General features: G+C 52.0%; 1 protein-coding gene across 1 annotated transcript in view; it reads right to left on the minus strand.

Moving 5' to 3' along the window:
- Positions 1–18,677, minus strand: part of CDSN (corneodesmosin) — a 33,490-nt gene extending 14,813 nt beyond the window's left edge. The window contains exons 1-6 of the mRNA XM_069635313.1: positions 18,518–18,677; positions 5,569–5,622; positions 4,778–4,852; positions 3,946–4,683; positions 1,709–1,768; positions 642–854 (exon numbers count right to left, since the gene is read on the minus strand). Of these exons, the coding sequence (XP_069491414.1) occupies positions 642–854; positions 1,709–1,768; positions 3,946–4,683; positions 4,778–4,852; positions 5,569–5,622; positions 18,518–18,587 (1,210 nt within the window). The 5' untranslated portion in view covers positions 18,588–18,677. The remainder of the gene's footprint in view (positions 1–641; positions 855–1,708; positions 1,769–3,945; positions 4,684–4,777; positions 4,853–5,568; positions 5,623–18,517) is intronic.
- Between the last annotated feature and the right edge of the window lie 7,590 nt (positions 18,678–26,267).

The following is a 26,267-nucleotide window of genomic DNA, read 5'->3' on the forward strand; positions in this document are numbered from 1 at the left end:
AGAAATCATTCACAGCCCCATTTATGCTCCATGTTCATGTACAAATAAAATAAATAATCTAATGAGAGAAGCATGTCTTGTCCTCAGTATCCTGACCACTGTGCCGTTCCTTCCGGTGCACCATAAGTGATGACGAACCAGCCAATGCCCAGTGTCCCATGGAGCACTGCACCAGGTAGTTACCTTTGGTCTGTGGGTATTCAAAGGACAATCCCAGAAGTAAGGCTAGGCTTCTCTGGGCCAGAATTTGCATCCGTGAAGAATAAGCTTTTCTTACATAGACGAGCATCAAAGAATTCTAAGGTCTAAGAATGCTTTCCAATCTAGAAATGACTATTGGGCTCAGGAATGCTTAATCTGCCCCAAGAATGACCCCCTTGCTCCAGGAACCATTCATCTGACCCAGGAATGACCTCTCTGGTCCAGGAAGCATCTCACACTCTCTGGAATGACTCCCCATTTCCCAGGAATACATCCACAGTCCCAGGAATACATGTCTCAAAAAGGATTCCTGTCCTCAAGAATGATTTGCTGGTCTCATGAGTGCCTCCCAGAATCCAGGAAGGATATTCCCACCTTTATAAATGTCAGGCAGAGTACAATATACCCTGGCACCACTCCCGCTCCCACGTCCCACATACCTGGGTTGACCTGCTGACTCCCGGATTGTGAAGACCCACTCCAGGCTACAGCCCCTCCAGAGGAGCCGGAATGTCCTCCAACTTGCATGCCAGAATGGCTGGAAGAGCCGCCGCCTGTTCCAGAGGAGCCAGAGGAGCCATGTATGACCTGTTGAAGGCTGGAAGATCCGCGATCAGCAACCTGCCACTGGCCGGCACCGTTACCACCTGTGCCTGGAAGTGACATCACATGAAGGTGGGGTGAGGGTGAAGCCTCATGATTTGGGGGTAAAATCATCAAACCTGTCCACAGTGAGGCCTGCTTTGCTGTGACTATACTTGTTTATGTATCAATTGTTTGTATTTAAGTTTTAGAAGATTATAGAACACAATCACCAAGTTATATTATGTTAGTGTTTCTTGCAATAACCAATGATGACATTGCAGGGAAAAATAGAGAGACAATAAATGAAGGGGTAAAAATAACAGATTACAAAAATAAAGAGGGTAAAAAACAGTGGCAGGATGAAATGAATAACAAAATATAGGCAATAATATATTATTGCAGGTTTGGGTTTAAGTGGGAAAAAAAGTCCAAATAGACTTCAGTTAAAAATAGTATAAATGGGAGGATGAAAAAGGGGAAAGACAGCTATAAGTGGACACCAGAATCTGGGGGTGTCCCACTGTAAAGGGTTTTAGCCAAGCAAAGGTAGGTAGAAAGTAATATTGTAAAAGTGAAAAGACATTTAAAAACCACAGCACCAGGATTCTAATTATTAAAAGGTCCACTAGATGGCAGTCACAGGGCCTCATTACGAGTTCAAACAGTAGCCGTGCCTGCATTACAGGCACGACTACCGCCGAACTCGCATCCGTCACCGTCACCCGCGAATGGGCACTTACCGGCCCATTGCGCGAGTGGCGGTAATGCCGTGCTCCTCATCCCCATTCTGCCCCAGGAATACACCCCTTATCATGCATTTCTGACAAGCAATTCCGCATTCCTTCAAATGATTGCCTTTTGCCATTGCTTCTAACCGGAGGGTGCGCAGCTAGGAGGGGGCGTGTTCTGCGTCTGCACGTACCTGCATTGCCTCTGTTTCTGCATCCTTGAGACACTGGCACATCTTCAGCCCGAACCATTCCTGCAGGGGGGCAAGCAGGGATCACAGTCAGGGTGCCGCTGGGGCTTAGGATGGGTGTGTTTATGTGTGCGGATGACACCTAGGACGTTCAGTGGGTGGGTGGTGTTGGGGGAACATGTATGGTTGGAACTGGGTTGTTATTGTGTGAGAGAGACACAGTGGTCAGTGTATCGATTGTGTTGAGTGGCCAGTGAGTGTTTGGGGCACGTGGTCAGTTGATGGATGATGTTGGATTATGCAGTGATGGTTTTGTGTTCCAAGGTATGTTGGTGGTTAGAGTGATAGGTTTTGTTGGTGTTGATGATGCATTTGTGGAGAGCAGAGGTATGCGTGTGTTTGTGCTTGGGTTGACAGTGTGTGGATGGGACTGTGGAAAAGGTTGGAGTGGGCAGTGACGAATTTGTGAGCTGTGCGTTGTGAGGGCTCATTGTGTGAGGCCTGGTGGATCAGTATGTATGCGGTGGAGGATCATTGGTCAGTGAGTGGTTACAACTGAGTGACCAGTGTGTGATAGGGAATGGGTGGTCTGTGTTTTTTAGGCTGAGTGGTCAGTGTGTGATAGGGAATGGGTGGTCTGTGTTTTTTAGGCTGAGTGGCCAGTGTGTGATAGGGAATGGGTGGTCTGTGTTTTTTAGGCTGAGTGGCCAGTGTGTGATAGGGAATGGGTGGTCTGTGTTTTTTAGGCTGAGTGGCCAGTGTGTGATAGGGAATGGGTGGTCTGTGTTTTTTAGGCTGAGTGGCCAGTGTGTGATAGGGAATGGGTGGTCTGTGTTTTTTAGGCTGAGTGGCCAGTGTGTGATAGGGAATGGGTGGTCTGTGTTTTTTAGGCTGAGTGGCCAGTGTGTGATAGGGAATGGGTGGTCTGTGTTTTTTAGGCTGAGTGGTCAGTGTGTGATAGGGAATGGGTGGTCTGTGTTTTTTAGGCTGAGTGGTCAGTGTGTGATAGGGAATGGGTGGTCTGTGTTTTTTAGGCTGAGTGGCCAGTGTGTGATAGGGAATGGGTGGTCTGTGTTTTTTAGGCTGAGTGGCCAGTGTGTGATAGGGAATGGGTGGTCTGTGTTTTTTAGGCTGAGTGGCCAGTGTGTGATAGGGAATGGGTGGTCTGTGTTTTTTAGGCTGAGTGGCCAGTGTGTGATAGGGAATGGGTGGTCTGTGTTTTTTAGGCTGAGTGGCCAGTGTGTGATAGGGAATGGGTGGTCTGTGTTTTTTAGGCTGAGTGGTCAGTGTGTGATAGGGAATGGGTGGTCTGTGTTTTTTAGGCTGAGTGGCCAGTGTGTGATAGGGAATGGGTGGTCTGTGTTTTTTAGGCTGAGTGGCCAGTGTGTGATAGGGAATGGGTGGTCTGTGTTTTTTAGGCTGAGTGGCCAGTGTGTGATAGGGAATGGGTGGTCTGTGTTTTTTAGGCTGAGTGGCCAGTGTGTGATAGGGAATGGGTGGTCTGTGTTTTTTAGGCTGAGTGGTCAGTGTGTGATAGGGAATGGGTGGTCTGTGTTTTTTAGGCTGAGTGGCCAGTGTGTGATAGGGAATGGGTGGTCTGTGTTTTTTAGGCTGAGTGGTCAGTGTGTGATAGGGAATGGGTGGTCTGTGTTTTTTAGGCTGAGTGGTCAGTGTGATAGGGAATGGGTGGTCTGTGTTTTTTAGGCTGAGTGGTCAGTGTGTGATAGGGAATGGGTGGTCTGTGTTTTTTAGGCTGAGTGGTCAGTGTGTGATAGGAAATGGGTGGTCTGTGTTTTTTAGGCTGAGTGGCCAGTGTGTGATAGGGAATGGGTGGTCTGTGTTTTTTAGGCTGAGTGGTCAGTGTGTGATAGGGAATGGGTGGTCTGTGTTTTTTAGGCTGAGTGGTCAGTGTGTGATAGGGAATGGGTGGTCTGTGTTTTTTTAGGCTGAGTGGCCAGTGTGTGGTTGGGGCCACGTGGTCAGTGTTTGGCTGGGGCTGGAAAGTTAGCATGTGGCTGGGCTGGAATATGGATTCAGAGATCTCTAGTGGGGTCTTGATGGAGGGTGGCACTAGACGAATCCTACAGAAAGACTGGAGATTGGGACATCAGTGGAGTGATCCTTGCGAAGGAAAAGGGATTCACACTTCACTAGGGATACCCTAAGGAGTGCTCGTGATTGTGGCACAGGTGCACGTGTTTCTGTGTATGCTCGCTCCTGCTTCTAGCAATGGCGCTCACCTGTTCCTCCTGATGAAGATCCGCCGCCAGCGACCTGCTGGTATCCTGCGCCTAATCCCTGCGACTGTATGAAGGAGCCTCCGCTGCTTCCTGAGCCCATGCTGCCTGAATGGATGGAAGAACCAGACGAGGAACCCCCTCCATGCACGACTGCCCACTGGGAGGAACCTCCACCACCTTGAGCTCCTCCTCCACCTGGAACCACTACCACACCACCTCCGGGCTGGAGAGAACCGTGAGAGCCACTACTACCACCACCACCTGAAACAATGACTCCGCCTCCAGGACGGACAAAACCAGAAGAGCCTCCACCACCTCCTCCACTGGAGGCTGAGCCACCTGAGACCACCACGCCTCCAGGCCAGAAAGAACCAGAAGAGCCTCCACCACCTCCTCCACTGGAGGCTGAGCCACCTGAGACCACCACTCCTCCAGGCCAGAAAGATCCAGAAGAGCCTCCACCACCAGACTGGGAGCCACCTGAGACCACCATTCCACCATTTCTGTGCTGGAGTGATCCTGAGGAACCGCCGCTGATTATGGTATTAGAAGAACTTGAGGATCCCCCCCGGATTATAGTGTGGGAAGAACCTGAGGAACCGCCACTGATCACTGAGGAACCGCCACCGCCGCCACCACCGCCACCACCACCGCCAACACCGCCACCACCTCTGCCACCACCGCCGCTGCCTCCTCCAGATACCATCATCCCACCTTGTTGAGAGGAACCAGAAGACCCTGTGGGAAAGGAAATGAAAGACAGAGTATTACGGTACCCAGTTTCTCATGTCTCTGCAATGCCGTGACCGGTCTTGTCTGAGCAAGAACGCACCTGAGCTGAAGGAGTAGCTGGAGCCTTGGGACATACCACTCTGGTCTTTACACACTGGTAGGTGGTCGAAGATGCCTGCATGAAGAGGAAAAAGGTCATTGTTGATAAGCATTTTCAGCACATGCTGCCAGGCAGCCATCTTACTAGAAGTCAATCAGGGGGCTAGCTAGAGGTGGTCACCTTGCCCTGAAGTTATAAACGCAAGAGGGCTTAAATCCTGTGAGGTGGGACCATTGCAATCCCCCCACCCCGTAACATGAGGTGAGGCTCTGCATAGTAACCTACATGCTTTCTCGCACTTTGAAATGTACCTACACGTCTGTAACTAGCACCTAGAAACCTCAGGGCTTGATGCACTGAAACAAATGCTAAGATAAAATGAAGTAAATTGCGTGCTGCAGTAGTAGGAAGGATGCTGTGTTTGAGCTGCCCTTCAATCTGAAACCCATGTGTTGCTTTCTACAAGTTCTGGTCATCTAGTGCTACATACATGCAGTTGTTGGCCTTCTGGCATCCACCTTGCTCCTATTCCTGATCTCTTCTGACCTAAAACTACAGCATGATTGAACAGCTTCTACCATCTGTCTATTTACAAACCTATGCGCAGTCTTCACCACGTACGAGCAGCGCAACTACCGGCCTTTAACTCTATAGATAGCGCACTCACCCTGATCTCCACCTGCCAGTGTGGACTGCTATGTGTGTCCCACTGCTTTTTTGGCACAGGCCTGGCAAGGTGGTGTCATGCTGTTTTTAAGGCGCTTGCCTCATAGTGTCACGATGGAACTCACCTGATGTATCTTGAGGGCTGCGGCATGGCTGGATTCCTTGGACTGGAGCCACATCTGGGAAAAGGGAGTAAACACAGGTGTTAAGGGAGGTTAAAGAGTGAGGCCACGCTCTGATTGGAGAGAAGTGTTAACTGGTTTCATTGACATACAAATAAAAAAAACAACAGGTTGTGTTTAGTTTATTTGGAAGAAGACCTAGAGTCACAATGTTGTCAGGCCATTGGCGTAGGAATAGAGTCAGGTTCTGTTCAATCCATTGGGAGTAGACTCAGAGTCATAATGTTGTCAGGCCATTGGCATAGGAATAGGGTCAGGTTGTGTTCAGTCCATTGGGAGTAGACGCAGAGTCATAATGTTTTCAGGCCATTGGCATAGGGATAGGGTCAGGTTGTGTTCAGTCCATTGGGAGTAGACGCAGAGTCATAATGTTGTCAGGCCATTGGCATAGGAATAGGGTCAGGTTGTGTTCAGTCCATTGGGAGTAGACGCAGAGTCATAATGTTTTCAGGCCATTGGCATAGGAATAGGGTCAGGTTGTGTTCAGTCCATTGGGAGTAGACTCAGAGTCATAATGTTGTCAGGCCATTGGCGTAGGAATAGGGTCAGGTTGTGTTCAGTCCATTGGGAGTAGACGTGGAGTCAAAATGTTGTCAGGCCATTGCCGTAGGAATAGGGTCCTGTTGTGTTCAGTCCATTGGGAGTAAACGTAGAGTCATAATGTCAGGCCATTGGTGTGGGAATAGGGTCAAGTTGTGTTCAGTCCATTGGGAGTAGACGTAGAGTCATAATGTTGTTAGGCCACTGGCGTAGGAATAGAGTCTGGTTGTGTTCAATCCATTGGAGCTTGGTGTAAAGAATCCGTCTGTGCTCAGATCATTGTTATAGTCAAATTGTGTCCAGTCAATTTATGGTACGCATAAACCAGTCAGGCCATTGGCATAGAGGTACTGTCAGATGGTGTTCTTTCATTGGGGGTAGGAATGCAGTCATAAAGCAATCAAAACATTGACATAGAGGTACAGCCCGACTGTGTTGAGTCTATGGGGGCGCCGAATCAGACTGTGCTGAGATTAGCACAGGGTTATAGTCGGATAGTGTGGGTGTATGCCTACGGAGCCCCCTTGTGCGCGGTGCATTGGAGTAGCGGTAGATAGTTAGAAAGAGGGCAGCCTGTTGGCTATATGACTGGACAAGATGCAACTGCAGCTATGTGGCATGGAAGCATCTGCAATCCCTGACAAGCCTTAATGAGTACACTTCTGGACCAGAAATGTCTGCCTATGCGATGCAGCAAGGATCACACATGTTTACATTCTACGTGACCGGCTTCAGGGTCTGCTCTCTGGGATAAGTCGGGAGCTCTCTCTGGTGGTGGTTATGCACTGAGATCCAGGTGGTCGGGAGTGCAGATCCACCATTCATACTTCTTACATTTGCCACCTTACAGCAGCTGCAGGAGATCTGAGAAGCCTGGGTGACGGCATAGCCTGGATGGACTCTAGCTGCCTGCATCTTAGCCAGTGGAACTTGCGGGAGGTCCTGCTAGCACTAAAAGGAATCTCGCCTCGCACTCCCCTGGATTTAGCAAAACTTGCCATCTCAGGTGAAATACTAAGACTATATAGTTCTAAAGGTCCCTGCCATTCACAGGGGATACTATTGTGATATCCTGTGGCTGTAGTGGATGTGGCCATTCCTACCCTTGGACAAGTGTCGAGTGGTAGTAGAAGCCTCAGTGACTAGTCGTTTGGACTACTGCAATACACTCCTGGGGGTTAGTGCAATACACTCCCGGGGGTTACTGCAATACACTCCTGGGGGTAATACACTCCTGGGGGTTACTGCAATACACTCCTGGGGGTTACTGCAATACACTCCCGGGGGTTACTGCAATACACTCCCGGGGGTTACTGCAATACACTTCCGGGGGTTACTGCAATACACTCCTGGGGGTTACTGCAATACACTTCCGGGGGTTACTGCAATACACTCCTGGGGGTTACTGCAATACACTCCTGGGGGTTACTGCAATACACTCCCGGGGGTTACTGCAATACACTCCTGGGGGTTACTGCAATACACTCCTGAGGGTTACTGCAATACACTCCCGGGGGTTACTGCAATACACTCCCGGGGGTTACTTCAATGCAATTTATTAGCAGACTCCAGGTGGCACAATCTGATTGGTTTCTGGATGTAGGAAAACTGATCATGTCCAGGCTGTTTACAGGAGCCGGACGTGGTTTCCAGTAGAGTAGCAAATAAAACTTAAACATCTTTGCATCCTTTTCAAATGGCTTCAGTAGGGCTGCTCCTGCCTACCTTCAGGAGGGCATCACATGGTATATCACAGGGTGGAACCTTTGCTACCTTCAGGAGGGCATCACACAGTATATCCCAGGATAGAACCTTTGCTACCTTCAGGCTAGCAACACACAGTGTATCCCAGGATAGAACCTTTGCTACCTTCAGGAGGGCATCACACGGTGTATCCCAGGGTGGGACCTTTGCTACGTTCAAGAGGGCATCACACAGTATATTCCAGGATGGAACCTTTGCTACCTTCAGGAGGGCATCACACGGTATATCCCAGGATGGAGCCTTTGCTACCTTCAGGAGGGCATCACACAGTATATCCCAGGATAGAACCTTTGCTACCTTCAGGCTAGCAACACACAGTGTATCCCAGGATAGAACCTTTGCTACCTTCAGGAGGGCATCACACGGTGTATCCCAGGGTGGGACCTTTGCTACGTTCAAGAGGGCATCACACAGTATATTCCAGGATGGAACCTTTGCTACCTTCAGGAGGGCATCACACGGTATATCCCAGGATGGAGCCTTTGCTACCTTCAGGAGGGCATCACACAGTATATCCCAGGATAGAACCTTTGCTACCTTCAGGCTAGCAACACACAGTGTATCCCAGGATAGAACCTTTGCTACCTTCAGGAAGGGATCCCACAGTGTATCCAAGGGTGGAACCTTTGCTACGTTCAAGAGGGCATCACACAGTATATTCCAGGATGGAACCTTTGCTACCTTCAGGAGAGCATCACATGGTATATCCCAGGGTGGAGCTTTTGCTACCTTCAGGAAGGCATCACACAGTATATCCCATGATAGAACCTTTCTTACCTTCAGGAGGGCATCACATGGTATATCCCAGGGTGGAGCTTTTGCTACCTTCAGGAGGGCATCACACAGTATATCCCATGATAGAACCTTTCTTACCTCCAGGAGGGCATCACACGGTATATCACAGGGTGGAGCCTTTGCTACCTTCAGGAGGGCATCACACAGTGTATCCCAGGGTGGAACCTTTCTTACCTTCAGGAGAGCATCACATGGTATATCCCAGGGTGGAGCTTTTGCTACCTTCAGGAGGGCATCACACAGTATATCCCATGATAGAACCTTTCTTACCTTCAGGAGAGCATCACATGGTATATCCCAGGGTGGAGCTTTTGCTACCTTCAGGAGGGCATCACACAGTATATCCCATGATAGAACCTTTCTTACCTTCAGGAGAGCATCACATGGTATATCCCAGGGTGGAGCTTTTGCTACCTTCAGGAGGGCATCACACAGTATATCCCAGGATGGAACCTTTGCTACCTTGAGGAGGGCATCACACGGTATATCCTAGGATGGAACCTTTGCTACCTTCAGGAGGGCATCACACGGTATATCCTAGGATGGAACCTTTGGTACCTTCAGGAGGGTATCACACAGTATATACCAGGGTGGAACCTTTGGTACCTTCAGGAGGGCATCACACAGTGTATCCCAGGATGGAACCTTTGCTACCTTCAGGAGGGCATCACACAGTGTATCCCAGGATGGAACCTTTGCTACCTTCAGGAGGGCATCACACAGTGTATCCCACGATAGAACCTTTGCTACCTTCAAGAAGACATTGCACGGTATATCCCTGGATAGAACCTTTGCTACCTTCAGGATAGCATCACACGGATTATCCCAGGGTGGAACCTTTGCTACCTTCAAGATAGCATCACACGCTATATCCCAAGATGGAAACTTTGCTACCTTCAGGATAGCATCACCCGCTATATCCCAGGATGGAAACTTTTTTAATTTCAGGATAGCATCAAATGCTATATCCCCGGGTGGAACCTTTGCTATCTTCAGGATAGCATCACATGGATTATCCCAGGGTGGAACCTTTGCTACCTTCAAGATAGCATCACACGCTATATCCCAGGATGGAAACGTTGCTACCTTCAGGATAGCATCACCCGCTATATCCCAGGATGGAAACTTTTTTTCCTTCAGGATAGCATCACACGCTATATGCCAGGATGGAAACTTTGCTACCTTCAGGATAGCACCACACAGTGTATCCCAGGATGGAACCTTTGCTACCTTCAGGAGGGCATCACACAGTGTATCCAGGATGGAACCTTTGCTACCTTTAGGAGGGCATCACACAGTATATCCCAGGATGGAACCTTTGCTACCTTCAGGATAGCATCACAGAGTGTATCCCAGGGTGGAACCTTTGATACCTTCAGGGGGGCATCACACAGTGCATCCCGGGATGAAACATTTGCTACTTCCAGGAGGGCATCACAGGGTATATCCCAGGATGGAACCTTTTTTACCTTCAGGAGGGCATCACACAGTATATCCCATGGTGGAACCTTTGCTACCTTCAGGAGGGCATCACACATTATATCCCAGGATGGAACCTTTGCTACCTTCAGGATAGCATCACACAGTGTATCCCAGGGTGGAACCTTTGATACCTTCAGGGGGGCATCACACAGTGCATCCCGGGATGGAACCTTTGCTGCCTTCAGGATAGCATCACACATTGTATCCCAGGGAGGAACCTTTTCTAACAGCAGGAGGGCATCACACAGTGTATCCCAGGGTGGAACCTTTGCTACCTTCAGGATAGCATCACACAATGTATCCCAGGGTGGAACCTTTGATACCTTCAGGGGGGCATCACACAGTGTATCCCAGGGTGGAACCTTTTCTACCTTGAGAAGGGCATCACATGGTATATCGTAGGATGGAACCTTTGCTGCCTTCAGGAGGGCATCACATGGTATATCCCAGGATGGAACCTTTGCTACCTTCAGGAGGGCATCACACAGTGTATCCTAGGGTGGAACCTTTGCTACCCTCAGGAGTGCATCACAGAGTATATCCCAGGGTGGAACCTTTGCTACCTTCAGGAGGGTATCACACGGTATATCCCAGGATGGAACCTTTGCTACCTTCAGGAGGGCATCACACAGTGTATCCCAGGGTGGAACCTTTGCTACCCTCAGGAGTGCATCACACAGTATATCCCAGGGTGGAACCTTTGCTACCTTCAGGAGGGTATCACACGGTATATCCCAGGATGGAACCTTTGCTACCTTCAGGAGGGCATCACATGGTATATCCCAGGATGGAACCTTTGCTACCTTCAGGAGGGCATCACACAGTGTATCCGAGGGTGGAACCTTTGCTACCCTCCCTCAGGGGTGCATCACACAGTATATCCCAGAGTGGAACCTTTGCTACCTTCAGGAGGGTATCACACAGTATATTCCAGGATGGAACCTTTGCTACCTTCAGGAGGGCATCACATGGTATATCCCAGGATGGAACCTTTGCTGCCTTCAGGAGGGCATCACATGGTATATCCCAGGATGGAACCTTTGCTACCTTCAGGAGGGCATCACACAGTGTATCCCAGGGTGGAACCTTTGCTACCCTAAGGAGTGCATCACACAGTATATCCCGAGGTGGAACCTTTGCTACCTTCAGGAGGGTATCACACGGTATATCCCAGGATGGAACCTTTGCTACCTTCAGGAGGGCATCACATGGTATATCCCAGGATGGAACCTTTGCTACCTTCAGGAGGGCATCACACAGTGTATCCCAGGGTGGAACCTTTGCTGCCATCAGGAGTGCATCACACAGTATATCCCAGGGTGGAACCTTTGCTACCTTCAGGAGGGTATCACACTGTATATCCCAGGATGGAACCTTTGCTACCTTCAGGAGGGCATCACATGGTATATCCCAGGATGGAGCCTTTGCTACCTTCAGGAGGGCATCACATGGTATATCCCAGGATGGAACCTTTGCTACCTTCAGGAAGGCATCACACAGTGTATCCCAGGGTGGAACCTTTGCTACCTTCAGGAGGGCATCACACAGTGTTTCCCAGGGTGGAACCTTTGCTACCCTCAGGAGTGCATAACACAGTATATCCCAGGGTGGAACCTTTGCTACCTTCAGGAGGGTATCACACTGTATATCCCAGGATGGAACCTTTGCTACCTTCAGGAGGGCATCACATGGTATATCCCAGGATGGAACCTTTGCTACCTTCAGGAGGGCATCACACGGTGTATCCCAGGGTGGAACCTTTGCTACCTTCAGGAGGGCATCACACAGTGTTTCCCAGGGTGGAACCTTTGCTACCCTCAGGAGTGCATCACACAGTATATCCCAGGATGGAACCTTTTCTACCTTCACCTTCCTTCAGCAGGGCATCTCACTGTATATCCCAGGATGCAACCTTTGCTACTTTCAAGAGGGCATCACACAGTGTATCCCAGGATGGAACCTTTGCTACCTTGAGAAGGGCATCACAGGGTATATCCCAATATGGAACCTTTGCTGCCTCCAGGAGGTCACCACAGTGTATCCCAGGATAGGACCATTTCTACCTTCAGGAGAGCATCACACAATATATCCCAGGATGGAACCTTTGCTACCTTGAGAAGGGCACCACAGGGTATATCCCAGGATGGAACCTTTGCTACCTCTAGGAGGGCATCACGGGGTGTATCCCTGGATGGAACCTTTGTTACCTTCAGAAGGGCATCACACAGTATATCTCAAGGTGGAACCTTTACTACCTTCAGGAAAGCATCACAGGGTATATCACAGGATGGAACCTTTGGTACCTTCAGGAGGGCATCACAGAGTGTATCCCAGGGTGGAAACTGTGCTACCCTCAGGAGTGCATCACACAGTATATCCCAGGGTGGAACCTTTGCTACCTTCAGGAGGGTATCACACGGTATATCCCAGGATGGAACCTTTGCTACCTTCAGGAGGGCATCACACGGTATATCCCAGGACGGAACCTTTGCTACCTTCAGGAGGGCATCACACGGTATATCCCAGGATGGAACCTTTGCTACCTTCAGGAGGGCATCACACGGTGTATCCCAGGGTGGGGCCTTTGATACCTTCAGGAGGGCATCTCACTGTATATCCCAGGATGGAAACGTTGCTACCTTCAGGAGGGCATCACACGGTGTATCCCAGGATGGAACCTTTGCTACGTTCATGAGGGCATCACACAGTGTATCCCAGGATGGAACCTTTGCTACCTTGAGAAGGGCATCACAGGGTATATCCCAGGATGGAACCTTTGCTGCCTTGAAAAGGGCACCACAGGGTATATCCCAGGATGGAACCTTTGCTACCTCCAGGAGGGCACCACACAGTGTATCCCAGGATGGAACCGTTGCTACCTTCAGGAGGGCATCACACAGTGCATCCCAGGATGGAACCGTTGCTACCTTCAGGAGGGCATCACGGGGTATATCCCAGGATGGAACCTTTGTTCCCTTCATGAGGGCATCACACAGTATATCTCAAGGTGGAACCTTCACTACCTTCAGGAAAGCATCACAGGGTATATCACAGGATGGAACCTTTTGGTTCCTTCACGAGGGCATCACGCAGTGTACCCCAGGGTGGAACCTTTGCTACCCTCAGGAGTGCATAAAACAGTATATCCCAGGGTGGAACCTTTGCTACCTTCAGGAGGGTATCACACGGTATATCCCAGGATGGAACCTTTGCTACCTTCAGGAGGGCATCACACAGTATATTCCAGGATGGAACCTTTGCTACCTTGAAAAGGGCACCACAGGGTATATCCCAGGATGGAACCTTTGCTACCTCCAGGAGGGCACCACACAGTGTATCCCAGGATGGAACCGTTGCTACCTTCAGGAGGGCATCACACAGTGCATCCCAGGATGGAACCGTTGCTACCTTCAGGAGGGCATCACATGGTATATCCCAGGATGGAACCTTTGTTCCCTTCATGAGGGCATCACACAGTATATCTCAAGGTGGAACCTTCACTACCTTCAGGAAAGCATCACAGGGTATATCACAGGATGGAACCTTTTGGTTCCTTCACGAGGGCATCATGCAGTGTATCCCAGGGTGGAACCTTTGCTACCCTCAGGAGTGCATAAAACAGTATATCCCAGGGTGGAACCTTTGCTACCTTCAGGAGGGTATCACACGGTATATCCCAGGATGGAACCTTTGCTACCTTCAGGAGGGCATCACACGGTATATCCCAGGATGGAACCTTTGCTACCTTCAGGAGGGCATCACACAGTGTTTCCTAGGGTGGAACCTTTGCTACCCTCAGGAGGGTATCACACAGTGTATCCCAGGATGGAACCTTTGCTGCCTTCAGGAGGGCATCACACGGTGTATCCCAGGATGCAACCTTTGCTCCCTTCAGGAGGGCATCACATGGTATATCACAGTATGGAAACGTTGCTATCTTCAGCGGATCATCACACAGGATGGAACCTGTGCTACCTTCAGGAGAGCATCACACAGGATGGAACCCACGGTGTATCCCAGGGTGGAACCTTTGATACCTTCAGGAGGGCATCACACGGTGTATCCCAGGGTGGAACCTTTGCTACCTTCAGGAGGGCATCACACGGTGTATCCCAGGGTGGAACCTGTGCTACCTTCAGGAGAGCATCACACAGGATGGAACCCACGGTGTATCCCAGGGTGGAACCTTTGATACCTTCAGGAGGGCATCACACAGTGTATCCCAGGGTGGAACCTTTGCTACCTTCAGGAGGGCATCACACGGTGTATCCCAGGGTGGAACCTTTGATACCTTCAGGAGGGCATCACACGGTGTATCCCAGGGTGGAACCTTTCATACCTTCAGGAGGGCATCACACGGTGTATCCCAGGGTGGAACCTTTGCTACCTTCAGGAGGGCATCACACGGTGTATCCCAGGGTGGAACCTTTGATACCTTCAGGAGGGCATCACATGGTATATCACAGGGTGGAACCTTTGATACCTTCAGGAGGGCACCACACAGTGTATCCCAGGATGGAACCGTTGCTACCTCCAGGAGGGCACCACACAGTGTATCCCAGGATGGAACCGTTGCTACCTTCTGGAGGGCATCACATGGTATATCCCAGTATGGAACCTTTGCTCCCTTCAGGATAGCATCACATGGTATATCACAGTATGGAACCTGTGCTCCCTTCAGGAGGGCATCACATGGTATATCCCAGTATGGAACCTTTGCTACCTTCAGCGGATCATCACACAGGATGGAACCTGTGCTACCTTCAGGAGAGCATCACACAGTGTATCCGAGGGTGGAACGTTTGGTCTATGGAGGATCACAGACTATTCATCCCTAAAACTCTCTGTCAGGCCAGAGGAGATGAGACTTTCATTCTTGGGCCCCAGGATTAGTAGTAAATTACCACATTCCGCTCATGACAATGCAAGCCTTTTCTAGGTACAGACCCCCGTTGAAGCAGCATCTGCTCAGGTAGATGTTAGGTATAAGTTCTAGTGAAGGGAAAGTCAGTGAGTACAGGCAAAATAGAAATAATCCCACTGACTGACAAACAATACTGGGGCACTGCCTTCTTTGCCCCTTCCACCCACTTGGCTGTCAACCTGGCCAAGCAGCAACGACATGTTACCTTTTGCATTAAGCTCCCCTTACCCTGTCACCCAGCAAGGTCACAGTGCCACTACTTGTTTTGGTACCCTTCTACCACTGGTTAAAGTCTTTAAGGTGGGAGGGATTGCGATCCCACTATATGACATTACAGCAGATTCCCCTGCTCTCACCCGTGGTGTCCCCAAGGCTCAGCATTATCCTTGTGGATGCTTAATGCACACATCAGACCTTTATTTTATTATTTATTGTTATAGTTTAAAGTGTGGACCTAGCTCAGGAGCATTGCAAGCCAGCATTTGGGCTGCCATTTTCCAACCGTCGCGCAGTACTGTGAGGTCTGTGCGTCGGGATGTGTATCCACTGGAATGAGTCCTTCGTCAGCTGTTGCTGAAAGAGCCATATTTCGAGAGATTTGCAAAATTGGAGAATTGTGGGGGCATTCCGAGCAGACACTGGGATTGAGTTCCAGAGGGTGGGTGTCGGACAAGCGAAGGATCGTTTGCGAGTCCTCTTTTTGCAGACAAGCTGTGAGTCAAGCTGGTTGACCTTTGGCATCCCTCATTGGAAGATCCACAGCAACATTCCAGTGACCTCATGACGACAACAGAAGTTTTTCATCTCGAGAAGAGCAGCATGACCTACCACTTCCATAGACTGCCCGCCCAGCAACTACCAATATTGAGTATGAGAATATCCTAGGCCAAAAAAGTTACCAATCCAAAATCGCAGAAGATCAAAAGGCGCAAGCAGCTCACCGCGCATTTGGGAGATTTCACGAGGAAAACACCAACTGCACCAGAACCTGCGCACATTGTTTGATTTAAATCTTTGACCCTACTTGCGTACACCCTGAGGCGCGAGTTCTCTAATTCTTTTGTGTATGGACCATAGCAGTGGCCTGTGAGCAGTGCTACTGAGGAGGGTCACACACTACAGCATGTAGATCCTGATTGCTAAATCCGGTCTAGTATGTTTGTGGTCGTGTGGTGCCTCCTGCGGCACTGCAGTGACTTGCAAGAGCCTGGGTCAACCTGAGCCTATGGGACGCCAATACCAGGCAGGAGATGGGGGACGCTGAGATCCCCAATCCAGTGTACACCTGACAGGCGAGAATGAAACCACGAGGCACCATATGTCGGACACTGACCTAGTGAAGACCACCAAAGATGACGCAGGAACCCCATCTGCAGTGCCGCATGACCAACTGGGCAAAGTAGGCACCGACCTACGAGCCCCACTCCTTTTAGGGGCCCCGCGACAATGGATCAAAATAATATTGTTTTGTTCTTGAAAGAAAATTACAATCAAGATGTTGCACAATGGGACGCTGAGTCCAGATACACACCACAAACTGACAGCATGCATGAGTGGAATATGGTTGCATGTTGACACATTAAACCCAGATCTCCACCTCGAACCAAGAAGGACACAAACGGAATACCTGCTGGGAGATTGAGTCCACCTTTCCAGAAAGGACCGAGAGAGACCATCATTCGACCAACCCTTACTTGGCACGAGACTGGCTCCGTTTTTCCAGCACACACCCAAAAAGCTCAGCTGGGCCAGCAACCAAATCCAATCAGTAACGTGTCCTTGACGTTCATCTGAGTCACCGCCCTTCCTTTCGCAAGAACATTGCCGTAATGAATCGACATCAAGTAAACAAGGGGTGAAAATGTCCCCTCATCTGAAATCCAGACGCCGCAACACTCCGGCACTGCCCTTCATGTGGAGTGGACCAAGGAAGGACCAAGTAGCTGACCAATCACATCTGCCAGTCCTTCCCAACTGCTCCCCTGGATCCACAACAGCGAAGCGGCTCCAAGCTCCTAACTAGCAGGCTGTGCAATGGGGCGTCAAAGCTAGACAGCCAGGCTAGCAAACTGCTGCTGACCTTGAGGCAACAGGAGGACCGGGATAAACTCAGGAACGCCCCAAGAACCCACCATGCCCGCCTGCCCGTCCCAGAGTGGCAGGCCTCCGACCACTGGCGCCCCACCGGCGTCATCCAGACTGATCTGGACCCTTATTGTCTTCTCTGCAATTGGCCAATGCCTCCTCTTGACCTCGCGATCAAGGTTTGAAAGGGACTAAATGTTGCCCCACCCTCTGTGCAACTGCTCGCCCACACCCCCCCCCTACCGTTAGGGTCTCTCCTTTGCGCGCTTTCCCAAACCAGGAGGAAGTCTGAGCTCCCATTGGCTGTGGCCAACTTGTAAACAAACATTCACAAGACAGGGTGCAACCTCATGCCCTCTGACCTCTTCCACTTCACTACTGCCCTGGCCATCTTCCGCGTTCAGAAAGGGGCTCCTACCCCCCAGTTCTGTGCACATGCTCCGGCGTTAAGCATTTTACCAAATAGCAAAGAGACTTGGAACTGCACAGAGACTGAAAACGCGAGACGTCGAGGACGTGCTGTTTGTTTTATGATATAAACAGCAGTTGAAGCATCTCGGAAAGTCAAGGGCTCAAGGCTGGGGGACGTGGGGGGCGGGGGGGAGGTGATCGTTCTGCTGTTTGTCCACTTGAAACCTTCTGGGGTTTGAAAAGGAAGCTAGCAGGGGGGGGGGCGCAGCAGTGTATATCACCTGTACAAAAGCAAGCTTCTCAAACAGCACTCGGTTGAGTATTGGCGGCTCACATGCACTCAAAGCAGCTCCTAGGCTTTAAGGAACTGCTAGGCCCTGCTGGCAAACCTTCCTTCTCTCCTGCTTACTGTGCAGCCCTCACCCCCTCTCACCCCCCTGCCACTCAAGTCCTCTCTCCTGCACCCCCAGCTATCCTAGGACTCAGGGGAAGTATTGGCAAACGTGTGTAGTCCTCTGGGTGTCGCCTGAACTCTCTCTCTGCCTCAATGAACGTCTCTGGTGAAGCGGGGACTGCTTTATACCAAATAAACCCCGAGCCACCCCTCCCTTCTCTACCTATAGCGCTCAGGGTGCCCGAGCGGGCTGCGCTGCGCTATGCTCGGGGCTCAGCACTTTATTGCGGACTCTCCCTTGTAAATGGTCTTAATAATACATGGACATCGCATTTACAAATAATATTAAAAAAAGACCTTCTCTGGCTGTTTCCAAGAACACAACTTAATGTTTAGTGTTGTTGAATTCCATGAGTGATATTGGTGTGTGAGGTTGCATTGCAATATGTGGGTAACAGTCCCTGAAGCTGGGGCGCTTGACGAGAGAAGGTGCTCACCTGCGGAGTGGGGGCCGCAGGCCAGGATGAGCAGGGCCGCGGCCCAGGCCTGGAAGTGGAGGGGGGCCATGCTCGTGCTGCTTTGATTCCGGGTCGCCCTGCCTTCTTGCCCAGCAATCTCCGCCGTGCCCGGATGCCTGCCCTGGCCAGGCTGGAGGGGCCTGGCTCTTTATACAGCAGGCAGGCCCCTCCCGGGGTGGAGGCACGGCAGCGCGGCATGCCTCATCCAGGGCAGGAGGGGGCCCCACCCAGGCGGAACGCCCAGGCAGCAGAGACGCATCTGTCAGGTTGCCCTTTTTCCAGGTTTCTGCGTCCCTGGCCTCGGGGCTAAGACAGGCGTGGCGGGCAGGGCCGGGATGAGTCGCAGAAAGGATGCGGGGGCAGGAGCCTGAACTACCTGAGCCAGCATTTCCAAACCAGACCAGCAGCTTCCCTCTCAGGAGGCCCCCAGAGCACTGGAGGGGTCCCAGGCCAGGTGCGAGCAGCTCCCCATACTCAGTCATTGTCTTGTGGTTGGCAATAAAGGGCTGTGGTTTTTATTGCAACAGTACAATCGTACAACACACAATGATAAACAACTGTTACCTGTTGGGTACCAGGCCAGTGGCATTTACCTGGCCCATCCTTCCGAACGTCTTCCCCGTCTCCGTGGGCGCCGCTCCTTGCCCTGTTATTCCTCTCTCCTCTTGTCCTTGTGGGTGGGTGGGATTGGGAAAGAAAGAAGTCTCCTGTGTACGCACCATGGTGCTCACGCAGAAGGACGGATGGTGCTCACGCAGAAGAGTGCTCATGCAGAAGGACAGATGGTGCACACGCAGGAGGACGGATGGTGCTCACGCAGAAGAGTGCTCACGCAGAAGGACGGGTGGTGCTCACGCAGAAGAGTGCTCACGCAGAATGACAGATGGTGCTCAGGCAGAAGAGTGCTCACGCAGAAGGACAGATGGTGCACACGCAGGAGGACGGATGGTGCTCACGCAGAAGAGTGCTCATGCAGAAGGACAGATGGTGCACACGCAGGAGGACGGATGGTGCTCACGCAGAAGAGTGCTCACGCAGAAGGACGGGTGGTGCTCACGCAGAAGAGTGCTCACGCAGAATGACAGATGGTGCTCAGGCAGAAGAGTGCTCACGCAGAAGGACAGATGGTCCTCACGCAGAAGGACGGATGGTGCTCACGCAGAAGAATGCTCACGCAGAAGGACAGATGGTGCACACGCAGGAGGACGGATGGTGCTCACGCAGAAGAGTGCTCACGCAGAAGGACGGGTGGTGCTCACGCAGAAGGACGAATGGTGCTCATGCAGAAGAGTGCTCACGCAGAATGACAGATGGTGCTCAGGCAGAAGAGTACTCACGCAGAAGGACAGATGGTGCTCACGCAGAAGGACGGATGGTGCTCACGCAGAAGGACGGATGGTGCTCACGCAGAAGAGTGCTCACGCAGAATGACAGATGGTGCTCACGCAGAAGAGTGCTCACGTAGAAGGACGGATGGTGCTCACGCAGAAGAGTGCTCACGCAGAAGGACAGATGGTGCTCACGCACAAGAGTGCTCACGCAGAAGAGTGCTCACGCAGAAGGACAGATGGTGCACATGCAGGAGTACGGATGGTGCTCACGCAGAAGAGTGCTCACGCAGAAGGACGGATGGTGCTCACGCAGAAGGACGGATGGTGCTCACACAGAATGACGGATGGTGCTCACGCAGAAGGACGGATGGTGCTCACGCAGAAGAGTGCTCACGCAGAAGGACGGGTGGTGCTCACGCAGAAGAGTGCTCACGCAGAAGGACGGATGGTGCTCACGCAGAAGGACGGATGGTGCTCACGCAGAATGACGGATGGTGCTCACGCAGAAGGACGGATTGGTGCTCACGCAGAATGATGGATGGTGCTCACGCAGAATGACGGATGGTGCTCACGCAGAAGGACGGATGGTGCTCACGCAGAAGGACGGATGGTGCTCACGCAGAAGGACAGATGGTGCTCACGCAGAATGATGGAAAGGCAAATGGTGCTCACGCAGAAGGACGGATGGTGTTCACGCAGAAGGACGGATGGTGCTCACGCAGAATGATGGAAGGACGGATGGTGCTCACGCAGAAGGACGTTTGGTGCTCACGCAGAAGAGTGCTCACATAGAAGGACGGATGGTGCTCACGCAGAAGAGTGCTCACACAGAAGGCCAGATGGTGCTCACGCACAAGAGTGCTCACGCAGAAGAGTGCTCACGCAGAAGGACAGATGGTGCTCACGCAGAAGAGTGCTCACATAGAAGGACGGATGGTGCTCACGCAGAAGAGTGCTCACGCAGAAGGACAGATGGTGCTCACGCACAAGAGTGCTCACGCAGAAGAGTGCTCACACAGAAGGACAGATGGTGCACACGCAGGAGGACGGATGGTGCTCATGCAGAAGGACGGATGGTGCTCACGCAGAAGGACGGATGGTGCTCACGCAGAATGACGGATGGTGCTCACGCAGAAGGACTGATGGTGCTCACGCAGAAGAGTGCTCACGCAGAAGGACGGATGGTGCTCACGCAGAAGGACGGGTGGTGCTCACGCAGAATGACGGATGGTGCTCACGCAGAAGGACGGATTGGTGCTCACGCAGAATGATGGATGGTGCTCACGCAGAATGACGGATGGTGCTCACGCAGAAGGACAGATGGTGCTCACGCAGAATGATGGAAAGGCAAATGGTGCTCACGCAGAAGGACGGATGGTGCTCATGCAGAAGGACGGATGGTGCTCACGCAGAATGATGGAAGGACGGATGGTGCTCACGCAGAAGGACGGATGGTGCTCACGCAGAATGATGGAAGGACAGATGGTGCTCACGCAGAATGACGGATGGTGCTCACGCAGAATGACGGATGGTGCTCACGCAGAATGACGGATGGTGCTCATGCAGAAGGACGGATGGTGCTCACGCAGAAGGACGGATGGTGCTCACGTAGAAGGACAGATGGTGCTCACGCAGAAGGACGGTGCTCACGCAGAAGGACGGTGCTCACGCAGAATGACAGATGGTGCTCACGCAGAAGGACGGATGGTGCTCACGCAGAATGACGGATGGTGCTCACGCAGAAGGATGGATGGTGCTCATGCAGAAGGACTGATGGTGCTCACGTAGAATGACGGATGGTGCTCACGCAGAATGACGGATGGTGGTCACGCAGAAGGACGGATGGTGCTCACACAGAAGGATGGATGGTGCTCACGCAGAAGGACGGATGGTGCTCAAGCAGAAGGATGGATGGTGCTCACGCAGAGTGACAGATGGTGCTCACGCAGAAGGACGGATGGTGCTCACGCAGAAGGACGGATGGTGCTCACGCAGAATGACGGATGGTGCTCACGCGGAAGGTTGGATGGTGCTCACGCAGAAGGACGGATGGTGCTCACTCAGAAGAACGGATGGTGCTCACCCAGAAGGACGGATGGTGCTCACGCAGGACAGATGGTGCTCACGCAGAATGACGGATGGTGCTCATGCAGAAGGACGATTGGTGCTCATGCAGAATGATGGATGGTGCTCATGCAGAATGATGGATGGTGCTCACGCAGAATGATGGATGGTGCTCACGCAGAAGGATGGATGGTGCTCACGCAGAAGGATGGATGGTGCTCACGCAGAAGGACGGATGGCAGAAGGACGGATGGTGCTCACGCAGAATGACGGATGGTGGTCACGCAGAAGGACGGATGGTGGTCACGCAGAAGGATGGATGGTGGTCACGCAGAAGGACGGATGGTGCTCATGCAGAAGGACGGATGGTGCTCATGCAGAAGGACGGATGGTGCTCACGCAGAATGACGGATGGTGCTCACGCAGAATGACGGATGGTGGTCACGCAGAAGGACGGATAGTGCTCACACAGAAGGACGGATGGTGCTCATGCAGAATGACGGATGGTGCTCAAGCAGAAGGATGGATGATGCTCACACAGACTGACAGATGGTGCTCAAGCAGAAGGACGGATGGTGCTCACGCAGAAGGACGGATGGTGCTCACGCAGAATGACGGATGGTGCTCACGCAGAATGACGGAAGGACGGATGGTGCTCACGCAGAATGACAGATGGTGCTCACGCAGAATGACGGATGGTGCTCATGCAGAAGGACGGATGGTGCTTACGCAGAAGGACGGATGGTGCTCACGTAGAATGACGGATGGTGCTCACGCAGAATGATGGAAGGACGGATGGTGCTCACGCAGAAAGACAGATGGTGCTCATGCAGAAGGACGGATGGTGCTCACGCAGAAGGACGGATGGTGCTCACGCAGAAGGTCAGATGGTGCTCATGCAGAAGGTCGGATGGTGCTCACGCAGAAGGACGGATGGTGCTCATGCAGAAGGACAGATGGTGCTCACGCAGAAGGATGACGGATGGTGCTCACGCAGAATGAGAGATGGTGCTCACGCAGAAGAATGACAGATGGTGCTCACGCAGAAGGACGGATGGTGCTCACGCAGAATGACGGATGGTGCTCACGCAGAATGACGGATGGTGCTCACGCAGAATGATGGAAGGACGGATGGTGCTCACGCAGAATGACAGATGGTGCTCACACAGAAGGACGGATGGTGCTCACGCAGAAGGATGGATGGTGCTCACGCAGAATGACGGATGGTGCTCATACAGAAGGACGGATGGTGCTCACGCAGAATGACGGATGGTGCTCACACAGAATGACGGATGGTGCTCACGCAGAAGGACAGATGGTGCTCACGCAGAAGGACGGATGGTGCTTACGCAGAATGACGGATGGTGCTCACGCAGAATGATGGAAGGATGGATGGTGCTCACGCAGAATGACAGATGGTGCTCACGCAGAAGGACGGATGGTGCTCACGCAGAAGGACGGATGTGCTCACGCAGAATGACGGATGGTGCTCACGCAGAATGATGGATGGTGCTCACGTAGAATGACGGATGGTGCTCACGCAGAATGACGGATGGTGCTCACGCAGAAGGACGGATGGTGCTCACGCAGAATGACGGATGGTGCTCACGGAGAAGGACGGATGGTGCTCACGCAGAAGGACAGATGGTGCTCACGCAGAATGACAGATGGTGCTCACGCAGAATGACGGATGGTGCTCACGCAGAAGGACGGATGGTGCTCACGCAGAATGACGGATGGTGCTCACGCAGAAGGACGGATGGTGCTCACGCAGAATGACGGATGGTGCTCACGGAGAAGGACGGATGGTGCTCACGCAGAAGGACAGATGGTGCTCACGCAGAATGACAGATGGTGCTCACGCAGAATGACGGATGGTGCTCACGCAGAAGGACGGATGGTGCTCACGCAGAATGACGGATGGTGCTCACGCAGAATGACGGATGGTGCTCACGCAGAAGGACGGATGGTGCTCACGCAGAATTATGGATGGTGCTCATGCAGAATGACAGATGGTGCTCACGTAGAAGGACGGATGGTGCTCACGCAGAAGGACGGATGGTGCTCACGCAGAATGACAGATGGTGGTGCTCACGCAGAATGACAGATGGTGGTGCTGACGCAGAAGGACGGATGGTGCTCACGTAGAAGGACGGATCGTGCTCACACAGAAGGACGGATGGTGATCACGCAGAATGACGGATGCTGCTCACGCAGAAGGACGGATGGTGCTCACGCAGAAGGACGGATGGTGGTTACGCAGAATGACGGATGGTGCTCACGCAGAAGGACGGATGGTGCTCACGCAGAATGACAGATGGTGCTCATGCAGAATGACGGATGGTGCTCACGCAGAAGGACGGATGGTGCTCACGGAGAAGGACGGATGGTGCTCACGCAGAATGACAGATGGTGCTCAGGCAGAATGACGGATGGTGCTCACGCAGAATGACAGATGGTGCTCACGCAGAAGGACGGATGGTGCTCATGCAGAAGGACGGATGGTGCTCACGCAGAATGACGGATGGTGCTCACGCAGAAGGACAGATGGTGCTCACGCAGAACGACGGATGGTGCTCACGCAGAATGACGGATGGTGCTCACGCAGATGGACGGATGGTGCTCACGCAGAAGGACGGATGGTGTTCACGCAGAATGACGGATGGTGCTCACGCAGAAGGATGGATGGTGCTCACGCAGAATGACAGATGGTGCTCACGCAGAAGGACAGATGGTGCTCACGCAGAAGGACGGATGGTGCTCAAGCAGAAGGACGGATGGTGCTCACGCAGGACGGATGGTGCTCACCCAAAAGGACGGATAGTGCTCATGCAGAAGGACGGATGGTGCTCACGCAGAATGACGGATGGTGCTCACGCAGAAGGACGGATGGTGCTCACGCAGAAGGACGGATGGTGCTCACGCAGAATGACGGATGGTGCTCATGCAGAATGACGGATGGTGCTCACGCAGAAGGATGGATGGTGTTAGGCGGAAACCTGTGCAGTTCCCTCTGGGACCACTGCAAAAGATTTAGGACTACAGGTGTTTGGCAGTAAACCCACTTGGTAGCAGTCTGTACCACACAGATTCACTTGGTAGCTGTGGCTGAGCAGTCAGACATCTCTCAAGAAGAGTTAGGCAGTATGTGGAGTATACAACATAGGGCAATTGTTCACAGTAAGACAAGCAAACACGTACAAGGCTTCAGTGTAAAGATATAAAGGCATTTATTTCTGACGACACATCTATGGAAAACACTTTGGCACTATCACTGCAAACACTTCAATTACAATTACTCTACGAAGAAAACAATTCAATCCCCCTAACAATAGTTGGACAAGTCTAGGTTATACCAGCATCACTTATTTGCAGACAGAGGTGTATGCCTGAACCTAGATGGCACTCTAGTATTTGCTAGGAAGGGAGAGAAAATAAGCAAGTTACGAAATCAACACGGTCCAAATACTGAACGGACAAATGCAAGGCAAGAAGACAAGAACCACGGTAGATCATAAAGTTCAGAGGCCAGGCCCACTCGAAGAGGGGCGGGGCGATATGTCCCAAAAGTATCTTAGTGGAAATGTGTTCGAGTCCTTGAAGCAAATGTTATCGGCAGATTGGACCAGTTCAGAACAACACGCTAGAGAAAGCTTGGAGGCGAGCCTATGGAGAGGCGAGGATTAAGACACCTCACTCTATCCGGCAACAAGGGAAGCCAGGCGGACACGGTACCTTGATTGTGGAGAGACAGCTCCGGCGGGGGCAGTTGTTCCTGGTGGTGGATGCACGTCCGGTCTTTGCCAAGAGAAGAGAGGATCTCGTCGTCGAAGGAAAGTTGAAGATCGTTGCACCACCAGGGAAGAGACCAGCCGCGGAGTGCTCCGTCACAAGGCACCACCTTTTGGTCGCGGTACAGGGGTAGTGGCTATCTGGTTGCCGAGGTGCTCTGCACGGGCAATTTGACCACTGTGTCCTGAGGCGAAGAAAAAGCAAAGGGGACTGGTTGTTCCCACCAGTCAGGGGAAGAGACTCTCTGGCAGGGAGATCTCCTCGGTCGTCGGGAAGTGGTGAGTCGGTTCAGCAGGCCTCCACCAGAGGTGTCGTTGTTGCAGGTCGGCTCAGCTTTACCCTCGTCGGATTCTTAGGTCCTGTGGCGACTTCTGAAGATCCAGTCCCAAAAGCCCTGCTTTTATGCAGAAAACCCCCATTCATCCAGCCTAGCTGTCAATCAACACACGCTAAGTGGTGAGCGGGGAGGCTCACCACTTGGGCCAATCACACCAGAGTGCGACCGGAGTTGGCAAGGCAACTCGGTCCAGGGTGCCTAAACC

The sequence above is a fragment of the Ambystoma mexicanum genome, chromosome 13 (assembly GCF_040938575.1).
Source record: "Ambystoma mexicanum isolate Mex_15411 chromosome 13, UKY_AmexF1_1, whole genome shotgun sequence".
Lineage (NCBI taxonomy): Eukaryota > Metazoa > Chordata > Amphibia > Caudata > Ambystomatidae > Ambystoma > Ambystoma mexicanum.